Consider the following 27,059-nt stretch of genomic DNA (forward strand, 5'->3'; position numbering starts at 1 on the left):
AGTTTGACCCAGAACACACGCTCTGACTGCTTTAGACCGGCTATCATGTGACTGATTTAAGCTTTTTTTAAACATAATATTCTGTACCTTTGTTTTTCTGTACACACACTTTTTTGAAGTAACCCTGAACTCTGCTGCAGTGACCCTTACGTTCGATTCCCGTCCTGCCGTGTCGTCCTCTGCTCTTTACCGTGACCGACGTCGTCTGGCCCGCTCCGTCTTCACCCACTGTGTGATGAGCTCCGCCTCCATCCTCCTGGCTCTGATCACTGACGCCGGATCAGCGTCGTTCGATCCTCTGCGTAACACAACGGGGAAAACGTCAGACTGGATTTCACTTTGAGGTCGAGGGGCCCCTCCAGGCGCCCACTGTACCTCAGGTCCAGGTGATGGGCTCCTCCTGAGATGTTGACGGCCACCAGCGATGAGCTCAAGGACTCGCGCACCTGAGAAAGCAGAGGTGTGGTTGAGAGAGAGCGGCGGCTTCACAGGTGACAGACGGGCGCGCACTCACCCCGCCGTTGGCCCACGGGTCCAGATCGCCGTTGGAGAAGATGATGTTGCTGGCTGTGGAGAGGGCTACACACACACACACACACACACACACACACACACACACACACACACACACACACACACACACACACACACACACACACACACACACACACACACACACACACACACACACACACACACACACACACACACACACACACACACACACACACACACACACACACACACACACACACACACACACACACACACACACACACACGTATAAAGTGTGAGTACTGGGACGTTCTGGCACGGTGGACAACAGTCTCGTGCGTCCGTGACTCACCGTCGCCCCAGAACTGGGTTTTGAACCAGTGCGGTCGCGGGACCACAGCCCAGCGTGTGGCGCAGTAACGCTGGCGCTCCGCCTGAGTGAAGGTCATGGGAGGAAACATGTCCGTCACGTTGTTGCTCTCGTAGCACAGATTGATCTCTGTGCACGCCTGCAACACAACACAAGGCACGGATGGTTGAGTGCAATTAGTGGTCTGTTGTTAACAATTAAAGGTCACTCCCATTCATCCAGAAGTGTTGTTTTTGTGGTGTTTTCATCTGTTTTTAGTCATTTTGACATGTTTTTGTGGTGTTTTTAGTCATTTTGACATGTTTTTGTGGTGTTTTCATCTGTTTTTAGTAATTTTGACATGTTTTTGTGGTGTTTTCATCTGTTTTTAGTAATTTTGACATGTTTTTGTGCTGTTTTTCATCTGTTTTTATCATTTTGACATGTTTTTGTGGTGTTTTCATCTGTTTTTAGTCATTTAGTCATGTTTTTGTGGTGTTTTCATCTGTTTTTAGTAATTTTGACATGTTTTTGTGGTGTTTTCATCTGTTTTTAATCGTTTTGACATGTTTTTGTGGTGTTTTCATCTGTTTTTAGTAATTTTGTCATGTTTTTGTGGTGTTTTCATCTGTTTTTGGTCGTTTTGACATTTTTTTGTGGTGTTTTCATCTGTTTTTAGTAATTTTGACATGTTTTTGTGGTGTTTTCATCTGTTTTTAGTAATTTTGACATGTTTTTGTGGTGTTTTCATCTGTTTTTAGTAATTTTGACATGTTTTTGTGCTGTTTTTCATCTGTTTTTATCATTTTGACATGTTTTTGTGGTGTTTTCATCTGTTTTTAGTAATTTTGACATGTTTTTGTGGTGTTTTCATCTGTTTTTAATCGTTTTGACATGTTTTTGTGGTGTTTTCATCTGTTTTTAGTAATTTTGTCATGTTTTTGTGGTGTTTTCATCTGTTTTTGGTCGTTTTGACATTTTTTTGTGGTGTTTTCATCTGTTTTTAGTAATTTTGTCATGTTTTTGTGGTGTTTTCATCTGTTTTTGGTCGTTTTGACATGTTTTTGTGGTGTTTTCATCTGTTTTTAGTCATTTTGTCATGTTTCTGTAGTGTTTTTATCTGTTTTTAGTAGTTTTGACATGTTTTTGTGGTGTTTTTCATCTGTTTTTAGTAATTTTGACATGTTTTTGTGGTGTTTTCATCTGTTTTTAGTCATTTTGACATGTTTCTGTGGTGTTTTCATCTGTTTTTAGTAGTTTTGACATGTTTTTGTGGTGTTTTTCATCTGTTTTTAGTAATTTTGACATGTTTTTGTGGTGTTTTCATCTGTTTTTAGTCGTTTTGACATGTTTTTGTGGTGTTTTCATCTGTTTTTAGTAATTTTGACATGTTTTTGTGGTGTTTTCATCTGTTTCTAGTCATTTTGACATGTTTTTGTGGTGTTTTCATCTGTTTTTAGTCATTTTGACATGTTTTTGTGGTGTTTTCATCTGTTTTTAGTCATTTTGACAGGTTTTTGTGGTGTTTTCATCTGTTTTTAGTAATTTTGACATGTTTTTGTGGTGTTTTCATCTGTTTTTAGTCATTTTGACATGTTTTTGTGCTTTTTTCATCTGTTTTTAGTCATTTTGACACAGTTTTGTGGTGTTTTCATCTGTTTTAGTCATTTTGACACAGTTTTGTGGTGTTTTCATCTGTTTTAGTCATTTTGACATGTTTTTGTGGTGTTTTCATCTGTTTTTAGTCATTTTGACACAGTTTTGTGGTGTTTTCATCTGTTTTAGTCATTTTGACACGTTTTTGTGCTTTTTTCATCTGTTTTTAGTCATTTTGACATGTTTTTGTGCTGTTTTCATCTGTTTTTAGTAATTTTGTCATGTTTTTGTGGTGTTTTTCATCTGTTTTTAGTAATTTTGACATGTTTTTGTGGTGTTTTCATCTGTTTTTAGTAATTTTGACATGTTTTTGTGGTGTTTTTCATCTGTTTTTAGTAATTTTGACATGTTTTTGTGGTGTTTTCATCTGTTTTTAGTAATTTTGACATGTTTTTGTGGTGTTTTCATCAGTTTTTAGTCATTTTGACATGTTTTTGTGGTGTTTTCATCTGGTTTTAGTCGTTTTGACATGTTTTTGTGGTGTTTTCATCTGTTTTTAGTAATTTTGACATGTTTTTGTGGTGTTTTCATCTGTTTTCAGTAATTTTGTCATGTTTTTGTGGTGTTTTCATCTGGTTTTAGTCGTTTTGACATGTTTTTGTGGTGTTTTTCATCTGTTTTTAGTCATTTTGACATGTTTTTGTGGTGTTTTCATCTGTTTTTAGTCATTTTGACATGTTTTTGTGGTGTTTTTCATCTGTTTTTAGTCATTTTGACATGTTTTTGTGGTGTTTTCATCTGTTTTTAGTAATTTTGACATGTTTTTGTGGTGTTTTCATCTGTTTTTAGTAGTTTTGTCATGTTTCTGTGGTGTTTTCATCTGTTTTTAGTCATTCTGACATGTTTTTGTGGTGTTTTCATCTGTTTTTAGTAATTTTGTCATTTTTTTGTGGTGTTTTCATCTGTTTTTAGTCATTTTGACATGTTTTTGTGCTTTTTTCATCTGTTTTTAGTCAGTTTGACATGTTTTTGTGCTGTTTTCATCTGTTTTTAGTAATTTTGACATGTTTTTGTGGTGTTTTCATCTGTTTTTAGTCATTTTGACATGTTTTCGTGCTGTTTTCATCTGTTTTTAGTAGTTTTGACATGTTTTTGTGGTGTTTTCATCTGTTTTTAGTCATTTTGACATGTTTTTGTGGTGTTTTCATCTGTTTTTAGTCATTCTGACATGTTTTTGTGCTGTTTTCATCTGTTTTTAGTCATTTTGACATGTTTTTGTGGTGTTTTCATCTGTTTTTAGTAATTTTGACATGTTTTTGTGGTGTTTTCATCTGTTTTTAGTAGTTTTGTCATGTTTCTGTGGTGTTTTCATCTGTTTTTAGTCATTCTGACATGTTTTTGTGGTGTTTTCATCTGTTTTTAGTAATTTTGTCATTTTCTTGTGGTGTTTTCATCTGTTTTTAGTCATTTTGACATGTTTTTGTGCTTTTTTCATCTGTTTTTAGTCAGTTTGACATGTTTTTGTGCTGTTTTCATCTGTTTTTAGTCATTTTTACATGTTTTTGTGGTGTTTTCATCTGTTTTTAGTCATTTTGACATGTTTTCGTGCTGTTTTCATCTGTTTTTAGTAGTTTTGACATGTTTTTGTGGTGTTTTCATCTGTTTTTAGTCATTTTGACATGTTTTTGTGGTGTTTTCATCTGTTTTTAGTAATTTTGACATGTTTTTGTGGTGTTTTCATCTGTTTTCAGTAATTTTGACGTGTTTTTGTGGTGTTTTCATCTGTTTTTAGTAATTTTGACATGTTTTTGTGGTGTTTTCATCAGTTTTTAGTAATTTTTACATGTTTTTGTGGTGTTTTTCATCTGTTTTTAGTAATTTGGACATGTTTTTGTGGTGTTTTCATCAGTTTTTAGTAATTTTGACATGTTTTCGTGCTGTTTTCATCTGTTTTTAGTAATTTTGACATGTTCTTGTGTTTTCATCAGTTTTTAGTCATTTTGACATGTTTTTGTGCTGTTTTCATCTGTTTTTAGTCATTTTGACATGTTTTCGTGCTGTTTTCATCTGTTTTTAGTAATTTTGACATGTTTTTGTGGTGATTTTCATCAGTTTTTAGTAATTTTGACATGTTTTTGTGGTGTTTTCATCTGTTTTTAGTAATTTTGACATGTTTTTGTGGTGTTTTCATCTGTTTTTAGTCATTCTGACATGTTTTTGTGCTGTTTTCATCTGTTTTTAGTCATTTTGACATGTTTTTGTGGTGTTTTCATCTGTTTTTAGTAATTTTGACATGTTTTTGTGGTGTTTTCATCTGTTTTTAGTAGTTTTGTCATGTTTCTGTGGTGTTTTCATCTATTTTAGTCATTTTGTCATGTTTCTGTGGTGTTTTCATCTGTTTTTAGTCATTCTGACATGTTTTTGTGCTGTTTATCTGTTTTTAGTAATTTTGTCATTTTTTTGTGGTGTTTTCATCTGTTTTTAGTCATTTTGACATGTTTTTGTGGTGTTTTCGTCTGTTTTTAGTCATTTTGACATGTTTTTGTGGTGTTTTCATCTGTTTTTAGTCATTTTGACATGTTTTCGTGCTGTTTTCATCAGTTTTTAGTCATTTTGACATGTTTTCGTGCTGTTTTCATCAGTTTTTAGTAATTTTGACATGTTTTTGCGTCTGTTTTTAGTAATTTTTACATGTTTTTGTGGTGTTTTTCATCTGTTTTTAGTAATTTGGACATGTTTTTGTGGTGTTTTCATCAGTTTTTAGTAATTTTGACATGTTTTCGTGCTGTTTTCATCTGTTTTTAGTAATTTTGACATGTTCTTGTGTTTTCATCAGTTTTTAGTCATTTTGACATGTTTTTGTGCTGTTTTCATCTGTTTTTAGTCATTTTGACATGTTTTCGTGCTGTTTTCATCTGTTTTTAGTAATTTTGACATGTTTTTGTGGTGATTTTCATCAGTTTTTAGTCATTTTGACATGTTTTTGTGCTGTTTTCATCTGTTTTTAGTCATTTTGACATGTTCTTGTGTTTTCCTCAGTTTTTAGTAATTTTGACATGTTTGTGTGGTGTTTTTCATCTGTTTTTAGTAATTTTGACATGTTTTTGTGGTGTTTTTCATCTGTTTTTAGTAATTTTGACATGTTTTTGTGGTGTTTTCATCAGTTTTTAGTAATTTTGACATGTTTTTGTTGTGTTTTCATCTGTTTTTAGTCATTTTGACATGTTTTTGTGGTGTTTTCATCTGTTTTTAGTCATTTCGACATGTTTTTGTGCTGTTTTCATCTGTTTTTAGTCATTTTGACATGTTTTTTTGTGTTTTTCATCTGTTTTTAGTCATTTTGACATGTTTTTGTGCTGTTTTCATCTGTTTTTAGTAATTTTGTCATTTTTTTGTGGTGTTTTCATCTGTTTTTAGTCATTTTGACATGTTTTTGTGCTGTTTTCATCTGTTTTTAGTCATTTTGACATGTTCTTGTGTTTTCATCAGTTTTTAGTAATTTTGACATGTTTGTGTGGTGTTTGCCTCTGTTTTTAGTAATTTTGACATGTTTTTGTGGTGTTTTTCATCTGTTTTTAGTAATTTTGACATGTTTTTGTGGTGTTTTCATCAGTTTTTAGTAATTTTGACATGTTTTTGTTGTGTTTTCATCTGTTTTTAGTCATTTTGACATGTTTTTGTGCTGTTTTCATCTGTTTTTAGTCATTTTGACATGTTTTTGTGCTGTTTTCATCTGTTTTTAGTCATTTTGACATGTTTTTGTGCTGTTTTCATCTGTTTTTAGTAGTTTTGACATGTTTTTGTTGCGTTTTGTTTTTAGTAATTTTGACATGTTTTTGTGGTGTTTGCGTCTGTTTTTAAGTCATTTTGACATGTTTTTGTGGTGTTTTCATCTGTTTTTAGTCATTTTGACGTGTTTTTGTGGTGTTTTCATCTGTTTTTAGTAATTTTGACATGTTTTTGTAATTTTCCTGGTCGCTGCTCGTGTGGTCGACCGGTCGGAGCACAGAGCCACCTTAAGCGTTATTTAGCATTTATTACGTTTTTCTGCTTGTTTTATGTATATATTTGTTACTTTTTAGTTTTTTACACGTTATTCTTGTTGTTAGATTAAATTGTTTTTGTATAGTTGCACTGTCGTTATTTGCTGCTCTGTGTGCCCTGAATTGCCCCCCGGGGACAAATAAAGTTTTTTTGGATTTGAATTTGAATAAAAACAGACACAAAACACCACAAAAACATGACATAACAATTAAAAACAGACACAAAACACCAAAAAAACATGTAAAAATTACTAAAACCAGATGAAAACAGCACAAAAACATGACAAAATTACTTAAAACAGATGAAAAACACCACAAAAACATGACAAAATGACTAAAAACAGATGAAAACACCACAAAAACATGTCAAAATTACTAAAAACAGATGAACACCACAGAAACATGACAAAACGACTAAAAACAGATGAAAACACCACAAAAACATGTCAAAATTACTAAAAACAGATGAAAACACCACAGAAACATGACAAAACTACTAAAAACAGATGAAAACACCACAGAAACATGTCAAAACGACTAAAAACAGATGAAAACACCACAAAAACATGTCAAAACGACTAAAAACAGATGAAAACAGCACGAAAACATGTCAAAATGACTAAAAACAGATGAAAACAGCACAAAAACATGTCAAAATGACTAAAAACAGATGAAAATCACCACAAAAACATGTCAAAATGACTAAAAACAGATGAAAACACCACAAAAACATGTCAAAATGACTAAAAACAGATGAAAAACACCACAAAAACATGTCAAAATTACTAAAAACAGATGAAAACACCACAAAAACATGTCAAAATTACTAAAAACAGATGAAAACAGCACAAAAACATGTCAAAATTACTAAAAACAGATGAAAAACACCACAAAAACATGTCAAAATTACTAAAAACAGAGGCAAACACCACAAAAACACGTCAAAATGACTAAAAACACCACACAAACATGTCAAAATTACTAAAAACTGATGAAAAACACCACAAAAACATGTCAAAATTACTAAAAACAGAGGCAAACACCACACAAACATGTCAAAATTACTAAAAACTGATGAAAACACCACAAAAACATGTCAAAATTACTAAAAACAGACGCAAAAACATGTCAAAATTACTAAAAACTGATGAAAACACAAGAACATGTCAAAACTACTAAAAACAGATGAAAACAGCACGAAAACATGTCAAAATGACTAAAAACAGGTGAAAATCACCACAAAAACATGTCAAAATGACTAAAAACAGATGAAAACACCACAAACAAATGACAAAATTACTAAAAAACAGATGAAAACACCACAGAAACATGACAAAACTACTAAAAACAGATGAAAACACCACAAAAACATGTCAAAATTACTAAAAACTGATGAAAACACCACAAAAACATGTCAAAATTACTAAAAACAGATGAAAACAGCACGAAAACATGTCAAAATGACTAAAAACAGATGAAAACAGCAAGAAAACATGTCAAAAGGACTAAAAACAGACCAAAAACACCACAAAAACATGTCAAAATTACTAAAAACAGATGAAAAACACCACAAAAACATGTCAAAATTACTAAAAACAGAGGCAAACACCACACAAACATGTCAAAATTACTAAAAACTGATGAAAACACCACAAAAACATGTCAAAATTACTAAAAACAGACGCAAAAACATGTCAAAATTACTAAAAACTGATGAAAACACAAGAACATGTCAAAACTACTAAAAACAGATGAAAACAGCACGAAAACATGTCAAAATGACTAAAAACAGGTGAAAATCACCACAAAAACATGTCAAAATGACTAAAAACAGATGAAAACACCACAAACAAATGACAAAATTACTAAAAAACAGATGAAAACACCACAGAAACATGACAAAACTACTAAAAACAGATGAAAACACCACAAAAACATGTCAAAATTACTAAAAACTGATGAAAACACCACAAAAACATGTCAAAATTACTAAAAACAGATGAAAACAGCACGAAAACATGTCAAAATGACTAAAAACAGATGAAAACAGCAAGAAAACATGTCAAAAGGACTAAAAACAGACCAAAAACACCACAAAAACATGTCAAAATGACTAAAAACAGATGAAAACACCACAGAAACATGACAAAACTACTAAAAACAGATGAAAACACCACAAAAACATGTCAAAATTACTAAAAACAGATGAAAACACCACAGAAACATGTCAAAATTACTAAAAACTGATGAAAACACCACAAAAACATGTCAAAATGACTAAAAACAGATGAAAACACCACAAAAACATGTCAAAATGATTAAAAACAGAAGCAAAAACATGTCAAAATGACTAAAAACAGATGAAAACACCACAGAAACATGACAAAACTACTAAAAACAGATGAAAACACCACAGAAACATGCCAAAATTACTAAAAACACATAAAACACCACAAAAACATGTCAAAATTACTAAAAACTGATGAAAACACCACATAAACATGACAAAACGACTAAAAACAGATAATAACAGCACAAAAACATGTCCAAATGACTAAAAACAGATGAAAATCACCACAAAAACATGACAAAATGACTAAAAACAGATGAAAACAGCACAAAAACATGTCAAAATTACTAAAAACAGATGAAAACACCACAGAAACATGACAAAACTACTAAAAACAGATGAAAACACCACAAAAACATGTCAAAATTACTAAAAACAGATGAAAACACCACAAAAACATGTAAAAATTACTAAAAACAGATGAAAAACACCACAAAAACATGTAAAAATTACTAAAAACTGATGAAAACACAAAAACATGTCAAAATTACTAAAAACTGATGAAAACACCACAAAAACATGTCAAAATGACTAAAAACAGGTGAAAATCACCACAAAAACATGTCAAAAGGACTAAAAACAGACCAAAAACACCACAAAAACATGTCAAAATGACTAAAAACAGATGAAAACACCACAGAAACATGACAAAACTACTAAAAACAGATGAAAACACCACAAAAACATGTCAAAATTACTAAAAACAGATGAAAACACGACAGAAACCTGTCAAAATTACTAAAAACTGATGAAAACACCACAAAAACATGTCAAAATGACTAAAAACAGATGAAAACACCACAAAAACATGTCAAAATGATTAAAAACAGACGCAAAAACATGTCAAAATGACTAAAAACAGATGAAAACACCACAGAAACATGACAAAACTACTAAAAACAGATGAAAACACCACAGAAACATGCCAAAATTACTAAAAACACATGAAAACAGCACAAAAACATGTCAAAATTACTAAAAACAGATGAAAACACCACAGAAACATGACAAAACTACTAAAAACAGATGAAAACACCACAAAAACATGTAAAAATTACTAAAAACAGATGAAAACACCACAGAAACATGACAAAACTACTAAAAACAGATGAAAACACCACAGAAACATGCCAAAATTACTAAAAACACATGAAAACACCACAAAAACATGTCAAAATTACTAAAAACTGATGAAAACACCACATAAACATGACAAAACGACTAAAAACAGATGAAAAACACCACAAAAACATGTCAAAATTACTAAAAACAGATGAAAAACACCACAAAAACATGTCAAAATTACTAAAAACAGATGAAAAACACCACAAAAACATGTCAAAATTACTAAAAACAGATGAAAAACACCACAAAAACATGTAAAAATTACTAAAAACAGATGAAAACACCACAAAAACATGTCAAAATTACTAAAAACAGATGAAAAACACCACAAAAACATGTAAAAATTACTAAAAACTGATGAAAACACAAAAACATGTCAAAATTACTAAAAACAGATGAAAACAGCACGAAAACATGTCAAAATGACTAAAAACAGGTGAAAATCACCACAAAAACATGTCAAAAGGACTAAAAACAGACCAAAATCACCACAAAAACATGTCAAAAGGACTAAAAACAGACCAAAAACACCACAGAAACATGACAAAACTACTAAAAACAGATGAAAACACCACAAAAACATGTCAGAATTACTAAAAACAGATGAAAACACGACAGAAACATGTCAAAATTACTAAAAACTGATGAAAACACCACAAAAACATGTCAAAATGACTAAAAACAGATGAAAACACCACAGAAACATGCCAAAATTACTAAAAACACATGAAAACACCACAGAAACATGCCAAAATTACTAAAAACACATGAAAACACCACAAAAACATGTCAAAATTACTAAAAACACATGAAAACACCACAAAAACATGTCAAAATGACTAAAAACAGATGAAAAACACCACAAAAACATGTCAAAATGACTAAAAACAGATGAAAATCACCACAAAAACATGACAAAATGACTAAAAACAGATGAAAACAGCACAAAAACATGTCAAAATTACTAAAAACAGATGAAAACAGCACAAAAACATGTCAAAATTACTAAAAACAGATGAAAACACCACAGAAACATGACAAAACTACTAAAAACAGATGAAAACACCACAGAAACATGCCAAAATTACTAAAAACACATGAAAACACCACAGAAACATGCCAAAATTACTAAAAACACATGAAAACACCACAAAAACATGTCAAAATTACTAAAAACACATGAAAACACCACAAAAACATGTCAAAATGACTAAAAACAGATGAAAAACACCACAAAAACATGTCAAAATGACTAAAAACAGATGAAAATCACCACAAAAACATGACAAAATGACTAAAAACAGATGAAAACAGCACAAAAACATGTCAAAATTACTAAAAACAGATGAAAACACCACAGAAACATGACAAAACTACTAAAAACAGATGAACACCACAAAAACATGTCAAAATTACTAAAAACAGATGAAAAACACCACAAAAACATGTAAAAATTACTAAAAACAGATGAAAAACACCACAAAAACATGTAAAAATTACTAAAAACTGATGAAAACACCACAGAAACATGACAAAACGACTAAAAACAGATAATAACAGCACAAAAACATGTCAAAATGACTAAAAACAGATGAAAATCACCACAAAAACATGACAAAACGACTAAAAACAGGTGAAAACACCACAAAAACATGTCAAAATTACTAAAAACAGATGAAAAACACCACAAAAACATGTAAAAATGACTAAAAACAGATGAAAACACCACAAAAACATGACAAAATTACTAAAAATAGATGAAAACACCACAAAAACATGTCAAAATTACTAAAAACTGATGAAAAACACCACAAAAACATGTCAAAATTACTAAAAACAGATGAAAACGCCACAAAAACATGTCAAAATGACTAAAAACAGATGAAAACACCACAAAAACATGTCAAAATTACTAAAAACAGATGAAAACACCACAAAAACATGTCAAAATGACTAAAAACAGATGAAAACACCACGAAAACATGTCAAAATGACTAAAAACAGATGAAAACACCACAAAAACATGACAAAATTACTAAAAATAGATGAAAACAGCACGAAAACATGTAAAAATGACTAAAAACAGATGAAAACAGCACAAAAACATGTCAAAATTACTAAAAACAGATGAAAACACCACAAAAACATGTCAAAATTACTAAAAACACATGAAAACACCACAGAAACATGCCAAAATTACTAAAAACACATGAAAACACCACAAAAACATGACAAAACTACTAAAAACAGATGAAAACACCACAAAAACATGTCAAAATTACTAAAAACAGATGAAAAACACCACAAAAACATGTAAAAATTACTAAAAACATATGAAAAACACCACAAAAACATGTAAAAATTACTAAAAAACTGATGAAAACACCACAGAAACATGACAAAACGACTAAAAACAGATAATAACAGCACAAAAACATGTCAAAATGACTAAAATCAGATGAAAATCACCACAAAAACATGACAAAACGACTAAAAACAGGTGAAAACACCACAAAAACATGTCAAAATTACTAAAAACAGATGAAAAACACCACAAAAACATGTAAAAATGACTAAAAACAGATGAAAACACCACAAAAACATGACAGAATTACTAAAAATAGATGAAAACACCACAAAAACATGTCAAAATTACTAAAAACAGATGAAAACACCACAAAAACATGTCAAAATTACTAAAAACAGATGAAAACAGCACGAAAACATGTCAAAATGACTAAAAACAGATGAAAACACCACAAAAACATGACAAAATTACAAAAAATAGATGAAAACAGCACGAAAACATGTCAAAATGACTAAAAACAGATGAAAACACCACAAAAACATGACAAAATTACAAAAAATAGATGAAAACAGCACGAAAACATGTAAAAATGACTAAAAACAGATGAAAACACCACAAAAACATGTCAAAATTACTCAAAACTGATGAAAACACCACAAAAACATGTCAAAATTACTAAAAACAGATGAAAACACCACACAAACATGTCAAAATGACTAAAAACTGATGAAAACAGCACGAAAACATGACAAAATTACTAAAAACAGAGTCAAACACCACAAAAACATGTCAAAATTACTAAAAACAGATGAAAACACCACAAAAAAATGTCAAAACTACTAAAAACAGATGAAAACACCACAAAAACATGTCAAAATTACTAAAAACAGATGAAAACACCACAAAAACATGTCAAAATTACTAAAAACAGATGAAAACACCACAAAAACATGTCAAAATTACTAAAAACAGATGAAAACAGCACGAAAACATGTCAAAATGACTAAAAACAGATGAAAACACCACAAAAACATGACAAAATTACTAAAAACAGAGGCAAACACCACAAAAACATGTCAAAATTACTAAAAACAGATGAAAACACCACAAAAAAATGTCAAAACTACTAAAAACAGATGAAAACACCACAAAAACATGTCAAAATTACTAAAAACAGATGAAAACACCACAAAAACATGTCAAAATTACTAAAAACAGATGAAAACAGCACGAAAACATGTCAAAATGACTAAAAACAGATGAAAACACCACAAAAACACGTCAAAATTACTAAAAACAGATGAAAACACCACAAAAACATGTCAAAATGACTAAAAACTGATGAAAACACCACAAAAACATGTAAAAATGACTAAAAACAGATGAAAACACCACAAAAACATGACAGAATTACCATAAATAGATGAAAACACCACAAAAACATGTCAAAATGACTAAAAACAGATGAAAACACCACAAAAACATGTCAAAATTACTAAAAACAGATGAAAACGCCACAAAAACATGTCAAAATGACTAAAAACAGATGAAAACACCACAAAAACATGTCAAAATGACTAAAAACAGATGAAAACACCACAAAAACATGTCAAAATTACTAAAAACAGATGAAAACAGCACGAAAACATGTCAAAATGACTAAAAACAGATGAAAACAGCACAAAAACATGACAAAATTACAAAAAATAGATGAAAACAGCACAAAAACATGTCAAAATTACTAAAAACAGATGAAAACACCACAAAAACATGTCAAAATGACTAAAAACTGATGAAAACAGCACGAAAACATGACAAAATTACTAAAAACAGAGGCAAACACCACAAAAACATGTCAAAATTACTAAAAACAGATGAAAACACCACAAAAACATGTCAAAATGACTAAAAACAGATGAAAACACCACAAAAACATGTCAAAATTACTAAAAACAGATGAAAACACCACAAAAACATGTCAAAATTACTAAAAACAGATGAAAACACCACAAAAACATGTCAAAATTACTAAAAACAGATGAAAACAGCACGAAAACATGTCAAAATGACTAAAAACAGATGAAAACACCACAAAAACACGTCAAAATTACTAAAAACAGATGAAAACACCACACAAACATGTCAAAATTACTAAAAAGACGCAAAAACATGTCAAAATTACTAAAAACAGATGAAAACAGCACGAAAACATGTCAAAATTACTAAAAACAGATGAAAACAGCACGAAAACATGTCAAAATGACTAAAAACAGATGAAAACACCACAAAAACATGTCAAAATTACTAAAAACAGATGAAAAACACCACAAAAACACGTCAAAATTACTAAAAACAGATGAAAACACCACAAAAACATGTCAAAATTACTAAAAACAGAGGCAAACACCACAAAAACATGTCAAAATTACTAAAAACAGATGAAAACACCACAAAAAAATGTCAAAACTACTAAAAACAGATGAAAACACCACAAAAACATGTCAAAATTACTAAAAACAGATGAAAACACCACAAAAACATGTCAAAATTACTAAAAACAGATGAAAACAGCACGAAAACATGTCAAAATGACTAAAAACAGATGAAAACACCACAAAAACACGTCAAAATTACTAAAAACAGATGAAAACACCACACAAACATGTCAAAATTACTAAAAAGACGCAAAAACATGTCAAAATTACTAAAAACAGATGAAAACAGCACGAAAACATGTCAAAATTACTAAAAACAGATGAAAACAGCACGAAAACATGTCAAAATGACTAAAAACAGATGAAAACACCACAAAAACATGTCAAAATTACTAAAAACAGATGAAAAACACCACAAAAACACGTCAAAATTACTAAAAACAGATGAAAACACCACAAAAACATGTCAAAATGACTAAAAACTGATGAAAACACCACAAAAACATGTAAAAATGACTAAAAACAGATGAAAACACCACAAAAACATGACAGAATTACCATAAATAGATGAAAACACCACAAAAACATGTCAAAATTACTAAAAACAGATGAAAACACCACAAAAACATGTCAAAATTACTAAAAACAGATGAAAACAGCACGAAAACATGTCAAAATGACTAAAAACAGATGAAAACACCACAAAAACATGTCAAAATTACTAAAAACAGATGAAAACGCCACAAAAACATGTCAAAATGACTAAAAACAGATGAAAACACCACAAAAACATGTCAAAATCACTAAAAACAGATGAAAACACCACAAAAACATGTCAAAATTACTAAAAACAGATGAAAACACCACAAAAACATGTCAAAACAATTAAAAACAGATGAAAACACCACAAAAACATGACAGAATTACTAAAAACAGATGAAAACGCCACAAAAACATGTCAAAATGACTAAAACAGATAAAAACACCACAAAAACATGTCAAAATTACTAAAAACAGATGAAAACACCACAAAAACGAGTCAAAATGACTAAAAACGGATAAAAACACCACAAAAACATGTCAAAATTACTAAAAACAGATGAAAACACCACAAAAACATGTCAAAATGACTAAAAAACAGACCAAAAACACCACAAAAACATGTCAAAACAACTAAAAACAGATGAAAACACCACAAAAACATGTCAAAACGACTAAAAACAGATGAAAACACCACAAAAACATGTCAAAATGACTAAAAACAGATGAAAACACCACAAAAACATGTCAAAATGACTAAAAACAGATGAAAAACACCACAAAAACATGTCAAAATTACTAATAACAGATGAAAAACACCACAAAAACATGTCAAAATGACTAAAATCAGACGAAAACACCACAAAAACATGTCAAAACGACTAAAACAGATGAAAACACCACAAAAACATGTCAAAATGACTAAAAACAGATGAAAACACCACAAAAACATGTCAAAATGACTAAAATCAGACGAAAACACCACAAAAACATGTCAAAACGACTAAAACAGATGAAAACACCACAAAAAAATGTCAAAATGACTAAAAACAGATGAAAACACCACAAAAACATGTCAAAATGACTAAAAACAGATGAAAACACCACAAAAACATGTCAAAATGACTAAAAACAGATGAAAACACCACAAAAACATGTCAAAATGACTAAAAACGGATGAAAACACCACAAAAACATGTCAAAATGACTAAAAACGGATAAAAACACTACAAAAACATGTCAAAACGACTAAAAACAGATGAAAACACCACAAAAACATGTCAAAATGACTAAAAACGGATGAAAACACCACAAAAACATGTCAAAATGACTAAAAACAGATGAAAACACCACAAAAACATGTCAAAATTACTAAAAACGGATGAAAACAGCACAAAAACATGTCAAAATGACTAAAAACAGATGAAAACGCCACAAAAACATGACAAAATTACTAAAAACAGATGAAAACACCACAAAAACATGTCAAAATTACTAAAAACGGATGAAAACAGCTCAAAAACATGTCAAAACGACTAAAAACAGATGAAAACACCACAAAAACATGTCAAAATTACTAAAAACGGATGAAAACACCACAAAAACATGTCAAAATGACTAAAAACAGATGAAAACACCACAAAAACATGTCAAAATGACTAAAAACAGATGAAAACACCACAAAAACATGTCAAAATTACTAAAAACGGATGAAAACACCACAAAAACATGTCAAAATGACTAAAAACAGATGAAAACACCACAAAAACATGTCAAAATGACTAAAAACGGATGAAAACAGCACAAAAACATGTCAAAATTACTAAAAACGGATGAAAACACCACAAAAACATGTCAAAATGACTAAAAACAGATGAAAACACCACAAAAACATGTCAAAATGACTAAAAACAGATGAAAACACCACAAAAACATGTCAAAACGACTAAAAACAGATGAAAACACCACAAAAACATGTCAAAACGACTAAAAACAGATGAAAACACCACAAAAACATGTCAAAATGACTAAAAACTGATGAAAACACCACAAAAACATGTCAAAATTACTGAAAACAGATGAAAACACCACAAAAACATGTCAAAATTACTAAAAACAGATGAAAACACCACAAAAACATGTCAAAATGACTAAAAACAGATGAAAACACCACAAAAACATGTCAAAATGACTAAAAACAGATGAAAACACCACAAAAACATGTCAAAATGACTAAAAACAGATGAAAACACCACAAAAACATGACAAAACGACCAAAAACAGATGAAAACACCACAAAAACATGTCAAAATTACTAAAAACGGATGAAAACACCACAAAAACATGTCAAAATGACTAAAAACAGATGAAAACACCACAAAAACATGTCAAAATTACTAAAAACGGATGAAAACACCACAAAAACATGTCAAAATTACTAAAAACGGATGAAAACAGCACAAAAACATGTCAAAATGACTAAAAACAGATGAAAACACCACAAAAACATGTCAAAACGACTAAAAACAGATGAAAACACCACAAAAACATGTCAAAACGACTAAAAACAGATGAAAACACCACAAAAACATGTCAAAATGACTAAAAACTGACGAAAACACCACAAAAACATGTCAAAATTACTGAAAACAGATGAAAACACCACAAAAACATGTCAAAATTACTAAAAACGGATGAAAACACCACAAAAACATGTCAAAATGACTAAAAACAGATGAAAACACCACAAAAACATGTCAAAATCACTAAAAACAGATGAAAACACCACAAAAACATGTCAAAATCACTAAAAACAGATGAAAACACCACAAAAACATGTCAAAATCACTAAAAACAGATGAAAACACTACAGAAACATGACAAAACTACTAAAAACAGATGAAAACACCACAAAAACATGTCAAAATTACTAAAAACGGATGAAAACACCACAAAAACATGTCAAAATGACTAAAAACGGATGAAAACACCACAAAAACATGTCAAAATGACTAAAAACAGATGAAAACACCACAAAAACATGAGACACACCTGAGACACACACACACCTGAGAGACACACCTGAGACTCACACCTGAGACACACACCTGAGACACACACACACCTGAGACACACCTGAGACTCACACCTGAGACACACACCTGAGACACACACACACCTGAGACACACACACACACCTGAGACACACACCTGAGACACACACCTGAGACTCACACCTGAGACTCACACCTGAGACACACACACACCTGAGACACACACCTGAGTCTCACACCTGAGACACACACAGACCTGAGACACACACACACCTGAGACTCACACCTGAGACACACACACACCTGAGACACACACCTGAGACACACACACACCTGAGACACACACCTGAGACTCACTTGAGACTCACACCTGGGACACACACCTGAGACACACACCTGAGACACACACATGAGACACACACATGAGACACACTTGAGACTCACACCTGAGACACACACCTGAGACACACACCTGAGACACACACCTGAGACTCACACCTGAGACTCACACCTGAGACTCACACCTGAGACTCACACCTGAGACTCACACCTGAGACACACACACACCTGAGACACACACACACACACCTGAGACTCACCTGAGACACACACACACCTGAGACTCACCTGAGACTCACACCTGAGACTCACACCTGAGACTCACACCTGAGACACACACCTGAGACTCACACCTGAGACTCACACCTGAGACTCACACCTGAGACTCACACCTGAGACACACACACACCTGAGACTCACACCTGAGACACACACACACCTGAGACTCACCTGAGACACACACACACCTGAGACTCACCTGAGACACACACACACCTGAGACACACACCTGAGACACACACCCACCTGAGACTCACACCTGAGACACACACCTGAGACACACACCTGAGACACACACCTGAGACACACACCTGAGACACACACCTGAGTGTGTCGGGGCTTGTGTCGGGGCTTGTGTCGGGGCTTGTGTCGGGGCTTGTGTCGGGGCTTGTGTCGGGGCTTGTGTCGGGGCTTGTGTCGGGGCTTGTGTCGGGGCTTGTGTCGGGGCTTGTGTCGGGGCTTGTGTCGGGCTTGGGTTGGTGCCTGCGTCGGTGCTTGTGTCGGCATTGGTGCTTGCGTCGGTGCTTGGGTCAGTGCTTGCGGTGGCGCTCGTGTCGGTGCTTGTGCCGGTGCTCGTGTCGGGGCTTGCGTCGGGGCTTGCGTCGGGGCTTGCGTCGGGGCTTGCGTCGGTGTTGGTGCTTGTGTCGGTGTTGGTGCTTGTGTCGGTGTTGGTGCTTGTGTCGGTGTTGGTGCTTGTGTCGGTGTTGGTGCTTGTGTCGGTGTTGGTGCTTGTGTCGGTGTTGGTGCTTGTGTCGGTGTTGGTGCTTGTGTCGGTGTTGGTGCTTGTGTCGGTGTTGGTGCTTGTGTCGGTGTTGGTGCTTGTGTCGGTGTTGGTGCTTGTGTCGGTGTTGGTGCTTGTGTCGGTGTTGGTGCTTGTGTCGGTGTTGGTGCTTGTGTCGGTGTTGGTGCTTGTGTCGGTGTTGGTGCTTGTGTCGGTGCTCGCGTCGGCATTGGTGCTTGCGTCGGTGCTCGCGTCGGTGCTTGGGTCAGTGCTTGCGTTGGCGCTCGTGTCGGGGCTCGTGTCGGGGCTCGTGTCGGGGCTCGTGTCGGGGCTCGTGTCGGGGCTCGTGTCGGGGCTCGTGTCGGGGCTCGTGTCGGGGCTTGCGTCGGGGCTTGCGTCGGGGCTTGCGTCGGTGTTGGTGCTTGCGTCGGTGCTTGCGTCGGTGCTTGCGTCGGTGCTCGTGCCGGTGCTCGTGCCGGTGCTCGTGTCGGCGCTCGTGTCGGCGCTCGTGTCGGCGCTCGTGTCTGCGCTCGTGTCTGCGCTCGTGTCGGTGCTCGTGTCGGTGCTTGTGTCGGTGCTTGTTGCAGTACCTGGTAGTCCCAGGCCAGGCTGTTGAAACCCAGTCCACAGCCGGTGGGATCAGCACACTCCAAGTACAGACTGTACAGGTCGAAACAGGGCAGCAGCCCCGTAGAGTTGTACACGATCCCTGCAGGAGACCGGTGACACACTTCAATGGGGAGTCACAGATACAGGACTCTGGTGGTTCTCTAACAATAAACTTGCCCGTCCTTGTTCTGAGTAAAGAACCAGACGGTGCATGTTCTCATGTGTCCAGGTCGTCGTTCTCCTCAAAGCAGTTTCAGTCAAAAGCAACTGGACTTGGTTCTTTGTCTAGGAAGACGTTTCACCTCTCATCCAAGAGTCTTCATCAGTTCATGTACGCATCTGACCAGGACCAGGACCAGGACCAGGACCAGGACCAGGACCAGGACAAGGCTGGGACTGGACCAGGACCAGGCTGGGACTGGTCCAACTAACTGGTGTGGAGATCCAGGTATTTAACCTCTCACAACGCTGATGATGTCACTGGGACCCTTTGTGCTCCAAGCGCCAACGAGCATCGTTAGAGTGACAGTCGTTGGTGGAAGTAGGTCTGGACTTCGTTAGTGCTGGTCCTGGTCCTGGTCCAGTCGTTGGTGGAAGTAGGTCTGGACTTGGTTAGTGCTGGTCCTGGTCCAGTCGTTGGTGGAAGTAGGTTTGGGCTTGGTTAGTGTTGGTCCTGGTCCTGGTCCAGTCGTTGGTGGAAGTAGGTCTGGACTTGGTTAGTGCTGGTCCTGGTCCTGGTCCAGTCGTTGGTGGAAGTAGGTCTGGAGTTGGTTAGTGCTCTATTGAGTGTGAACCACAGTGGTTGGAGTCACAGGAGGACGTTTGTGAACAGTTGTTCTTTGAGGTTTGATTGTTGGATGAAGGGATGAAAGGGCAGCATTGTAAACTGGAGAGAAGTGGTTCTGTCTCAGACCTCCTCCTCTGGTTACCGATGGTTCCTCTTCTTTCTTTTCCTCCTCTTTCAAACCACCTCTCCTCTTCGTCCAGGATTCCCCCGGACACATAACCAAGTCCAGTTGCTTGTGACTGAAACTGCTTTGAGGATGTTGTGAAAGGAGGAACATGAAGCTGACCGCTGCCCTCTAGTGTCTGCTGACGTGAAGAGCTCCCTCCCAAACTGCTGTAGTCTCTAAAGAGTCCACTCCTGTTACCTCCTATCTATTAGGAATAAGAACTATTCTTCATCAGTGTGTGCTAATTATCGTCACGTGAGAGAAATCTCTTCAGACGACGCACGCCATGGTGTGAGCTGCTGTCAGACGCATTTCCTTTACCTGCAGTGGTCCTGAGGTTGGCGAGCAGCTCCGGTCCGCTCAGCATGGTGTCACAGGCCACCTGAAAGAGTCCCACATCACGGTCAGCTGCAGCCCCACTGTCGCTGCCTTCAAACAGTCTATGGATTTCATTCATTCATTTAGCGTGTTATATAATACTGTTTTAAGTCCTCTTTACTCTCTGCTGTGTGAAGGGGTCAGTGTGCGGGATCAGGACACCGCCCAGGTAATGAAAGGGCAGGTGTGTGTTTGTCAGGTAGGAAACCACGTCGAGTGAATGAGGCGACCGCTTTATTAAGATCACTCGTTTCCAAGTATCATTTATTTTATAAGGGCGCACTCACACTGTCCATCCGTACCGTGCCCAAACACGTTTCACAGGTAAAGTCTGGTTCCTTTGACCAGTGTGAGTGCAACCGTACCGTGTCTAGCAGCGGCACGGTTGCCGTCCACGGCCCGTTTGGGTGAGCTGGGCTTTTGTAAAGCACGTTTGCATGTGTACGAGCACGAGCAGGCGCACGTGTACGAGCACGAGGCCTACGGCGGTTCTGAGGTCATTTCCTGTGCGCCTGTTGGGACGTAGAAAAAAAAGGAGGGACCATGCGCCGACATTTAAAACAATGGCGGTGAAAGGTTGACGTTGGTGTGATGCGGAGGTGGAGTGTTTACTGCAGATTTGGTCGATGAAAAGATTCAAAAACAGTCGACAAGACGCACAAAAAACTCCGAGGTCTACGGAAAGATCTGGAAACAAAGCCACGCATCGCCATGACGTCATCAATGCGTGTGGCGTGTTACGGCGTGATGACGTATAGGCAGCAAGAAGCATTCTCCGAGGCCCAGGTAGTGTGAGTACAAACGGGCCTGGAGGGGGGGACAAGGACCCTAAAGCACGGGGCACGGGACGGACGCACAGTGGGAGTGCGCCCTTAGGAGACAGTTTTGTTTATTTTTGAAGTTTGAAATAAACAATAAAATAAACCACTCATAGTTGCCATTTTGGATGTGCGGTCACCTTGACGGGGTTGGCGGGCATGCTCCCCATGAAGTGCGTGCTGTAGGGGTAATCCAGCATGGCCATCAGGGTGAAGGCGTTCCTCAGCAGGCCGTTCAGCTGGTGGATGTCCTGAGCCGATGACGGAGGCTTGCACAGAGACAATTCAGCCTGGATGCGACTGTAATCTGGAAACAACAACAGTGGTGGGTTAACATTCATTGTTCTGAGTTACTACGTCGCCATGACAACCTTCTATTATCTTCCACAGAGCAAACAGCCCGAAGGTCAGAGGTGTTCAACACTAAAGTGAAATTGGCTTTTTTGGCAAATACACTCATCAAATAAACTACTGTGACAATTTATCTCGTGCAACAACTATTAAGTGAGAAATCCTGGACAGTCGCCAAAAGCCAGGCGTGGCTAACTAGCTAGCTCTAGGCAGTGCGATGAAAGCACTCAAAGGTCTTTTTTAACCACTAATGCTGCTGAAAATAACAGCAAACCTCTGCAGCAGCATGAGAAGAGTCCCTACACACAAAACAAAGCAGCAACAGCGTAGTTAGTGAAGCCAGAGTTTATTAAAAGAGCGTTTTAAAGACTTACCTACTGGCCCCTGTACCAGCTCCTCTCATAGTAAAGTCCATCACAGTGGATTACCAAAGTCAATCCCAAAGGAAGGAGCCCATTGCTGCTTTGTTGTGTGTGTAGGGACTCTTCTCATGCTGCTGCAGAGGTTTGCTGTTATTTTCAGCAGCATTAGTGGTTAAAAAGGACCTTTGAATGCCTTCACCGTGCTGCCCCGAGCTAATCACTGTTAGCCACATTCGGCAATGCTTACTCAAAACAAATCCAGGTGCCATTGCTTCCTTAGCAACACAATATAGTCCAACATTTCTTTCCATTCATTGTCATCTGTGCACATTAAACTGAGGCCACCCTCTCTCCACACACACTACCTTGGTGTTGGGCCAATTCTTTCAGCTGATGGAACGCTCCTCTCACGGCATCTCTGCATTCAGGGGCGATGCTCTCAAAATCCTATAAAGAGTGACAAAAGGTCATTATCACACACACACAGGTGGAAATACACACATTATTTGCTTTTGTGTTTCCAAAACGGACAGGCATTGCAAAGAAGCTTAGAGCGCGCTCACACTTTCCATCCGTACCGTGTCCAAACAGGTTCCACGGCTAAAGTCTAGTTCGTTTGACCAGTGTGAGTGCAACCGTACCGCGTCTAGGAGCGGCACGCTTGCCGACCACGGCACGTTTGGTCAAAAGCAGACAGTGCTCCTTATAATCCGGTGCTCCTTATATATGGACCGATATTGAGCCACAACAGGTCTCGCAACTACGGTGAGCAGCCGCCGACTCTATTTTCCCCCGTAGAAGAAGTAACGCGCGGTGCATGTTGAGATATACGACTGCGTGAAGCGTGCCGTTTCATTTCCATGTGTGTGTTTGTGTAAAGAGCCCAAAATGGCTCCTGTTAAGAGACACGCTTACGACGCAGAGTTTACACTCAAGGCCATCAGTCACGCAGTAGAACACGGGAATAGAGCAGCAGCCAGAGAGTTTAACATGAACCAATCAATGGTGCCGAAGTGGAGGAAGCAACAAGACGACCTCCCCTGACTGTTTTGTTGAAGTTCCCTTTAGCGCAGCTCCATCTAATGGATGCAGAACGTAACCCCAGCCTCGACTGTAGCGTCTGTTCTATGCGCCTTATAATGCGGAAAATACGGAAACTAAAGCCCGGGGCACGGTACGGATGGACAGAGGGAGTGCGCCCTAAGTCTGTAAGTGCACTGGTTTATGCTACATCCTATAGTATGGAGCCCCTAAAGTCCTGAGAGATAACAAAAACAAAACAGCTCTAACAGTTTTAGGGCAAAAGAACAAAGGAACTTCTTAGTTTAGCATTAAACACACTCACAGCTGTGACATCTCTGAAGAACTGCCGGGGGTCTCCCAGCCCGGCAGTGGACAGTACGGGGGCGCTGGCAGCCAGAGCTCCAGCCACAATGTTTGGATACTTGAGTCTCATGTAGGCGGACAGCATCCCACCGTAACTGCAGGAAACAAGAGGAGCAGAGTGTTAAAAAGTGTCTTTTACTTTAAGAGAAGCCTTGTTTCATGTCTGAGATGAACTGAGCATTGACAGGTTTAGTGTCAGGTTGCCCGACTGTTATCCGATACCTGACAGAAAAGGCAAACGTGTCATTAAACCACATCATACTTCATAAGAGTTAAAGCACAGAAAGGCCCCGGATCACCCTCTGAAACCAGACACCGCAACTCTTTTACAGCCGCCATCAGATTTCAGACACACGTCCGACCTGGAGGCATCTGTGTGACATCACCTCAGCTGTGCTTGTTTCTATTCTGCTGTATTAAACGCCATGACATACAAGTCATATTCTCTCCTTTTCTTCCTCCCTCCTGTGCAGACAGATGTCCGTCCTCCACAGAGCTGGGTCTGTCTGTTCCTGGCTGTTAAAGGGAAGGTTTTCAACGCCACTGTGTGCTCACGGGGGAATTGTTGGGTCTACGGGCCTGTGAATGTTCTCATGTGTCCTGGTCGTCGTTCTCCTCAAAGCAGTTTCAGTCAAAAGCAACTGGACTTGGTTACTTGTGTAGGAAGACGTTTCACCTCTCATCCAAGAGGCTTCATCAGTTCATGTACGCATCTGACCAGGCTGGGACTGGACCAGGACCAGGACCAGGCTGGGACTGGACCAGGAACAGGACCAGGCTGGGACTGGACCAGGACCAGGACCAGAATCAGGATCAGGCTGGGACTGGACCACAAAAGGCCTCCTGTGACTCCAACGACGGTCGTTAAGACTCAATAGAGCACAAACAAGGTCGAAACCAACCTCCCACCAGCGACTGTCACTCTAACGACGGTCGTTGGCACTTGGAGCACAAAGGGTTCCAGTGACATCATCGGCCTTGTGAGAGGTTAAATACCTGGATCTCACACCAGTTAGTTGGACCAGTCCCAGCCTGGTCCTGGTCCTGGTCCAGTCCCAGCCTGGTCCTGGTCCTGGTCCTGGTCCAGTCCAAGCCTGGTCCTGGTCCTGGTCCAGTCCCAGCCTGGTCCTGGTCCAGTCCAAGCCTGGTCCTGGTCCTGGTCCTGGTCCAGTCCCAGCCTGGTCAGATGTGTACATGAACTGATGAAGCCTCTTGGATGAGAGGTGAAACGTCTTCCTAGACAAATAACCAAGTCCAGTTGCTTTGGACTGAAATTGCTTTGAGGATGTTGGGTCTCTGTAAATCATAAATAAGTCACAGAGTGTGGTCTTTACCTACTCTGTAAAGTGTCCTGAGATAACTTTGGTTATGATTTGGCACTATAAATAAAACTGAATTGACACAGCTGCAGTTTCAGGTTTGGCTTGAGGGATTCATTATTTATCAAATTGTGTCAGATCGACACACTACGGAGGGGCTGTGTATTATGAGTGTATGCTTTATATGTTATTAACTAAACCACTGACTCAGTTGTTTGATCAGTAGGGAAAAAGACCATTAGTTGCAGCTCTAATGGAAACTATTTCTCAAATAAAACAATAAATAATAACTATAAATGAGTCGTTTATCAGGAGACGGGTTCATTTCAACTGTGCTCATCAGTGGAAGAGTCAGACGGATGAAACGCATTGATGTGTTTATGTGTTTATGGTTTTAAAGCTTCGAACATAAACTCCTATCACTTATAAAAACATTATATTTTCAAGGGCGCTCAAAGACAAAGTCCCATATCCGAGCTCCCAGTAAACAACCAGTGTCAGACAGCTCAACAGCAGGGCGTGTCCGCTGGATCCTACCTGCCTCCGAACGCGATGACGGGGCAGTCCGTGGCTGCCAGCTGCTGTTTCAGCTCAGTGATCATGACGGCGTAGTCGGCCAGCGCCTGCTCCACGGTCAGGAGGCCGACCTGAGGGACGCTGAAGGAGTCTCTGTCGAACGGGAGAGACCTGCCGTAGTACCGCTAGAGCAGGGAGAGGAGAGAGGGAGAGGAGGAGAGAGGGATGGAGAGGAGGACAGAGGGAGGAAGAGGAGGACAAAGGGAGGGAGAGCAGGACAGAGGGAGGGAGGGAGGGAGAGGAGGACAGAGGAAGAGGAGGACAGAGGGAGGAAGAGGAGGACAGAGGGAGGAAGAGGAGGACAGAGGGAGGGAGGGAGAGGAGGACAGAGGGAGGGAGGGAGAGGAGGACAGAGGGAGGGAGGGAGAGGAAGAGGGAGGGAGGGAGAGGAAGAGGGAGGGAGGGAGAGGAAGAGGGAGGGAGGGAGAGGAGGACAGAGGGAGAGGAGGACAGAGGGAGAGGACAGAGAGAGGGAGGGTGAGGACAGAGGGAGGGAGGGTGAGGAGGACAGAGGGAGAGGGGGACAGAGGGAGGGAGGGAGAGGAGGACAGAGGGAGGGAGAGGAGGACAGAGGGAGAGAGGGAGGGAGGGAGTGAGAGAGAGAGAGAGAGAGAGAGGAAGAGGAGGACAGAGGGAGAGTATTAATAATCTGTTCTCTAATTTTGATCTCCAAT

General features: G+C 37.6%; 1 protein-coding gene across 1 annotated transcript in view; it reads right to left on the reverse strand.

Moving 5' to 3' along the window:
* Window positions 1–27,059, reverse strand: part of dpp7 (dipeptidyl-peptidase 7) — a 32,376-nt gene that overhangs the window by 3,536 nt on the left and 1,781 nt on the right. The window contains exons 4-13 of the mRNA XM_083912184.1: window positions 26,347–26,510; window positions 24,450–24,585; window positions 23,470–23,551; window positions 22,532–22,698; window positions 21,517–21,577; window positions 20,224–20,342; window positions 848–1,004; window positions 515–579; window positions 376–446; window positions 151–298 (exon numbers count right to left, since the gene is read on the reverse strand). Of these exons, the coding sequence (XP_083768310.1) occupies window positions 187–298; window positions 376–446; window positions 515–579; window positions 848–1,004; window positions 20,224–20,342; window positions 21,517–21,577; window positions 22,532–22,698; window positions 23,470–23,551; window positions 24,450–24,585; window positions 26,347–26,510 (1,134 nt within the window). The 3' untranslated portion in view covers window positions 151–186. The remainder of the gene's footprint in view (window positions 1–150; window positions 299–375; window positions 447–514; window positions 580–847; window positions 1,005–20,223; window positions 20,343–21,516; window positions 21,578–22,531; window positions 22,699–23,469; window positions 23,552–24,449; window positions 24,586–26,346; window positions 26,511–27,059) is intronic.

The sequence above is a fragment of the Echiichthys vipera genome (genome assembly GCF_963691815.1).
Source record: "Echiichthys vipera genome assembly, chromosome: 4".
In the NCBI taxonomy this organism is placed as follows: domain Eukaryota; kingdom Metazoa; phylum Chordata; class Actinopteri; order Perciformes; family Trachinidae; genus Echiichthys; species Echiichthys vipera.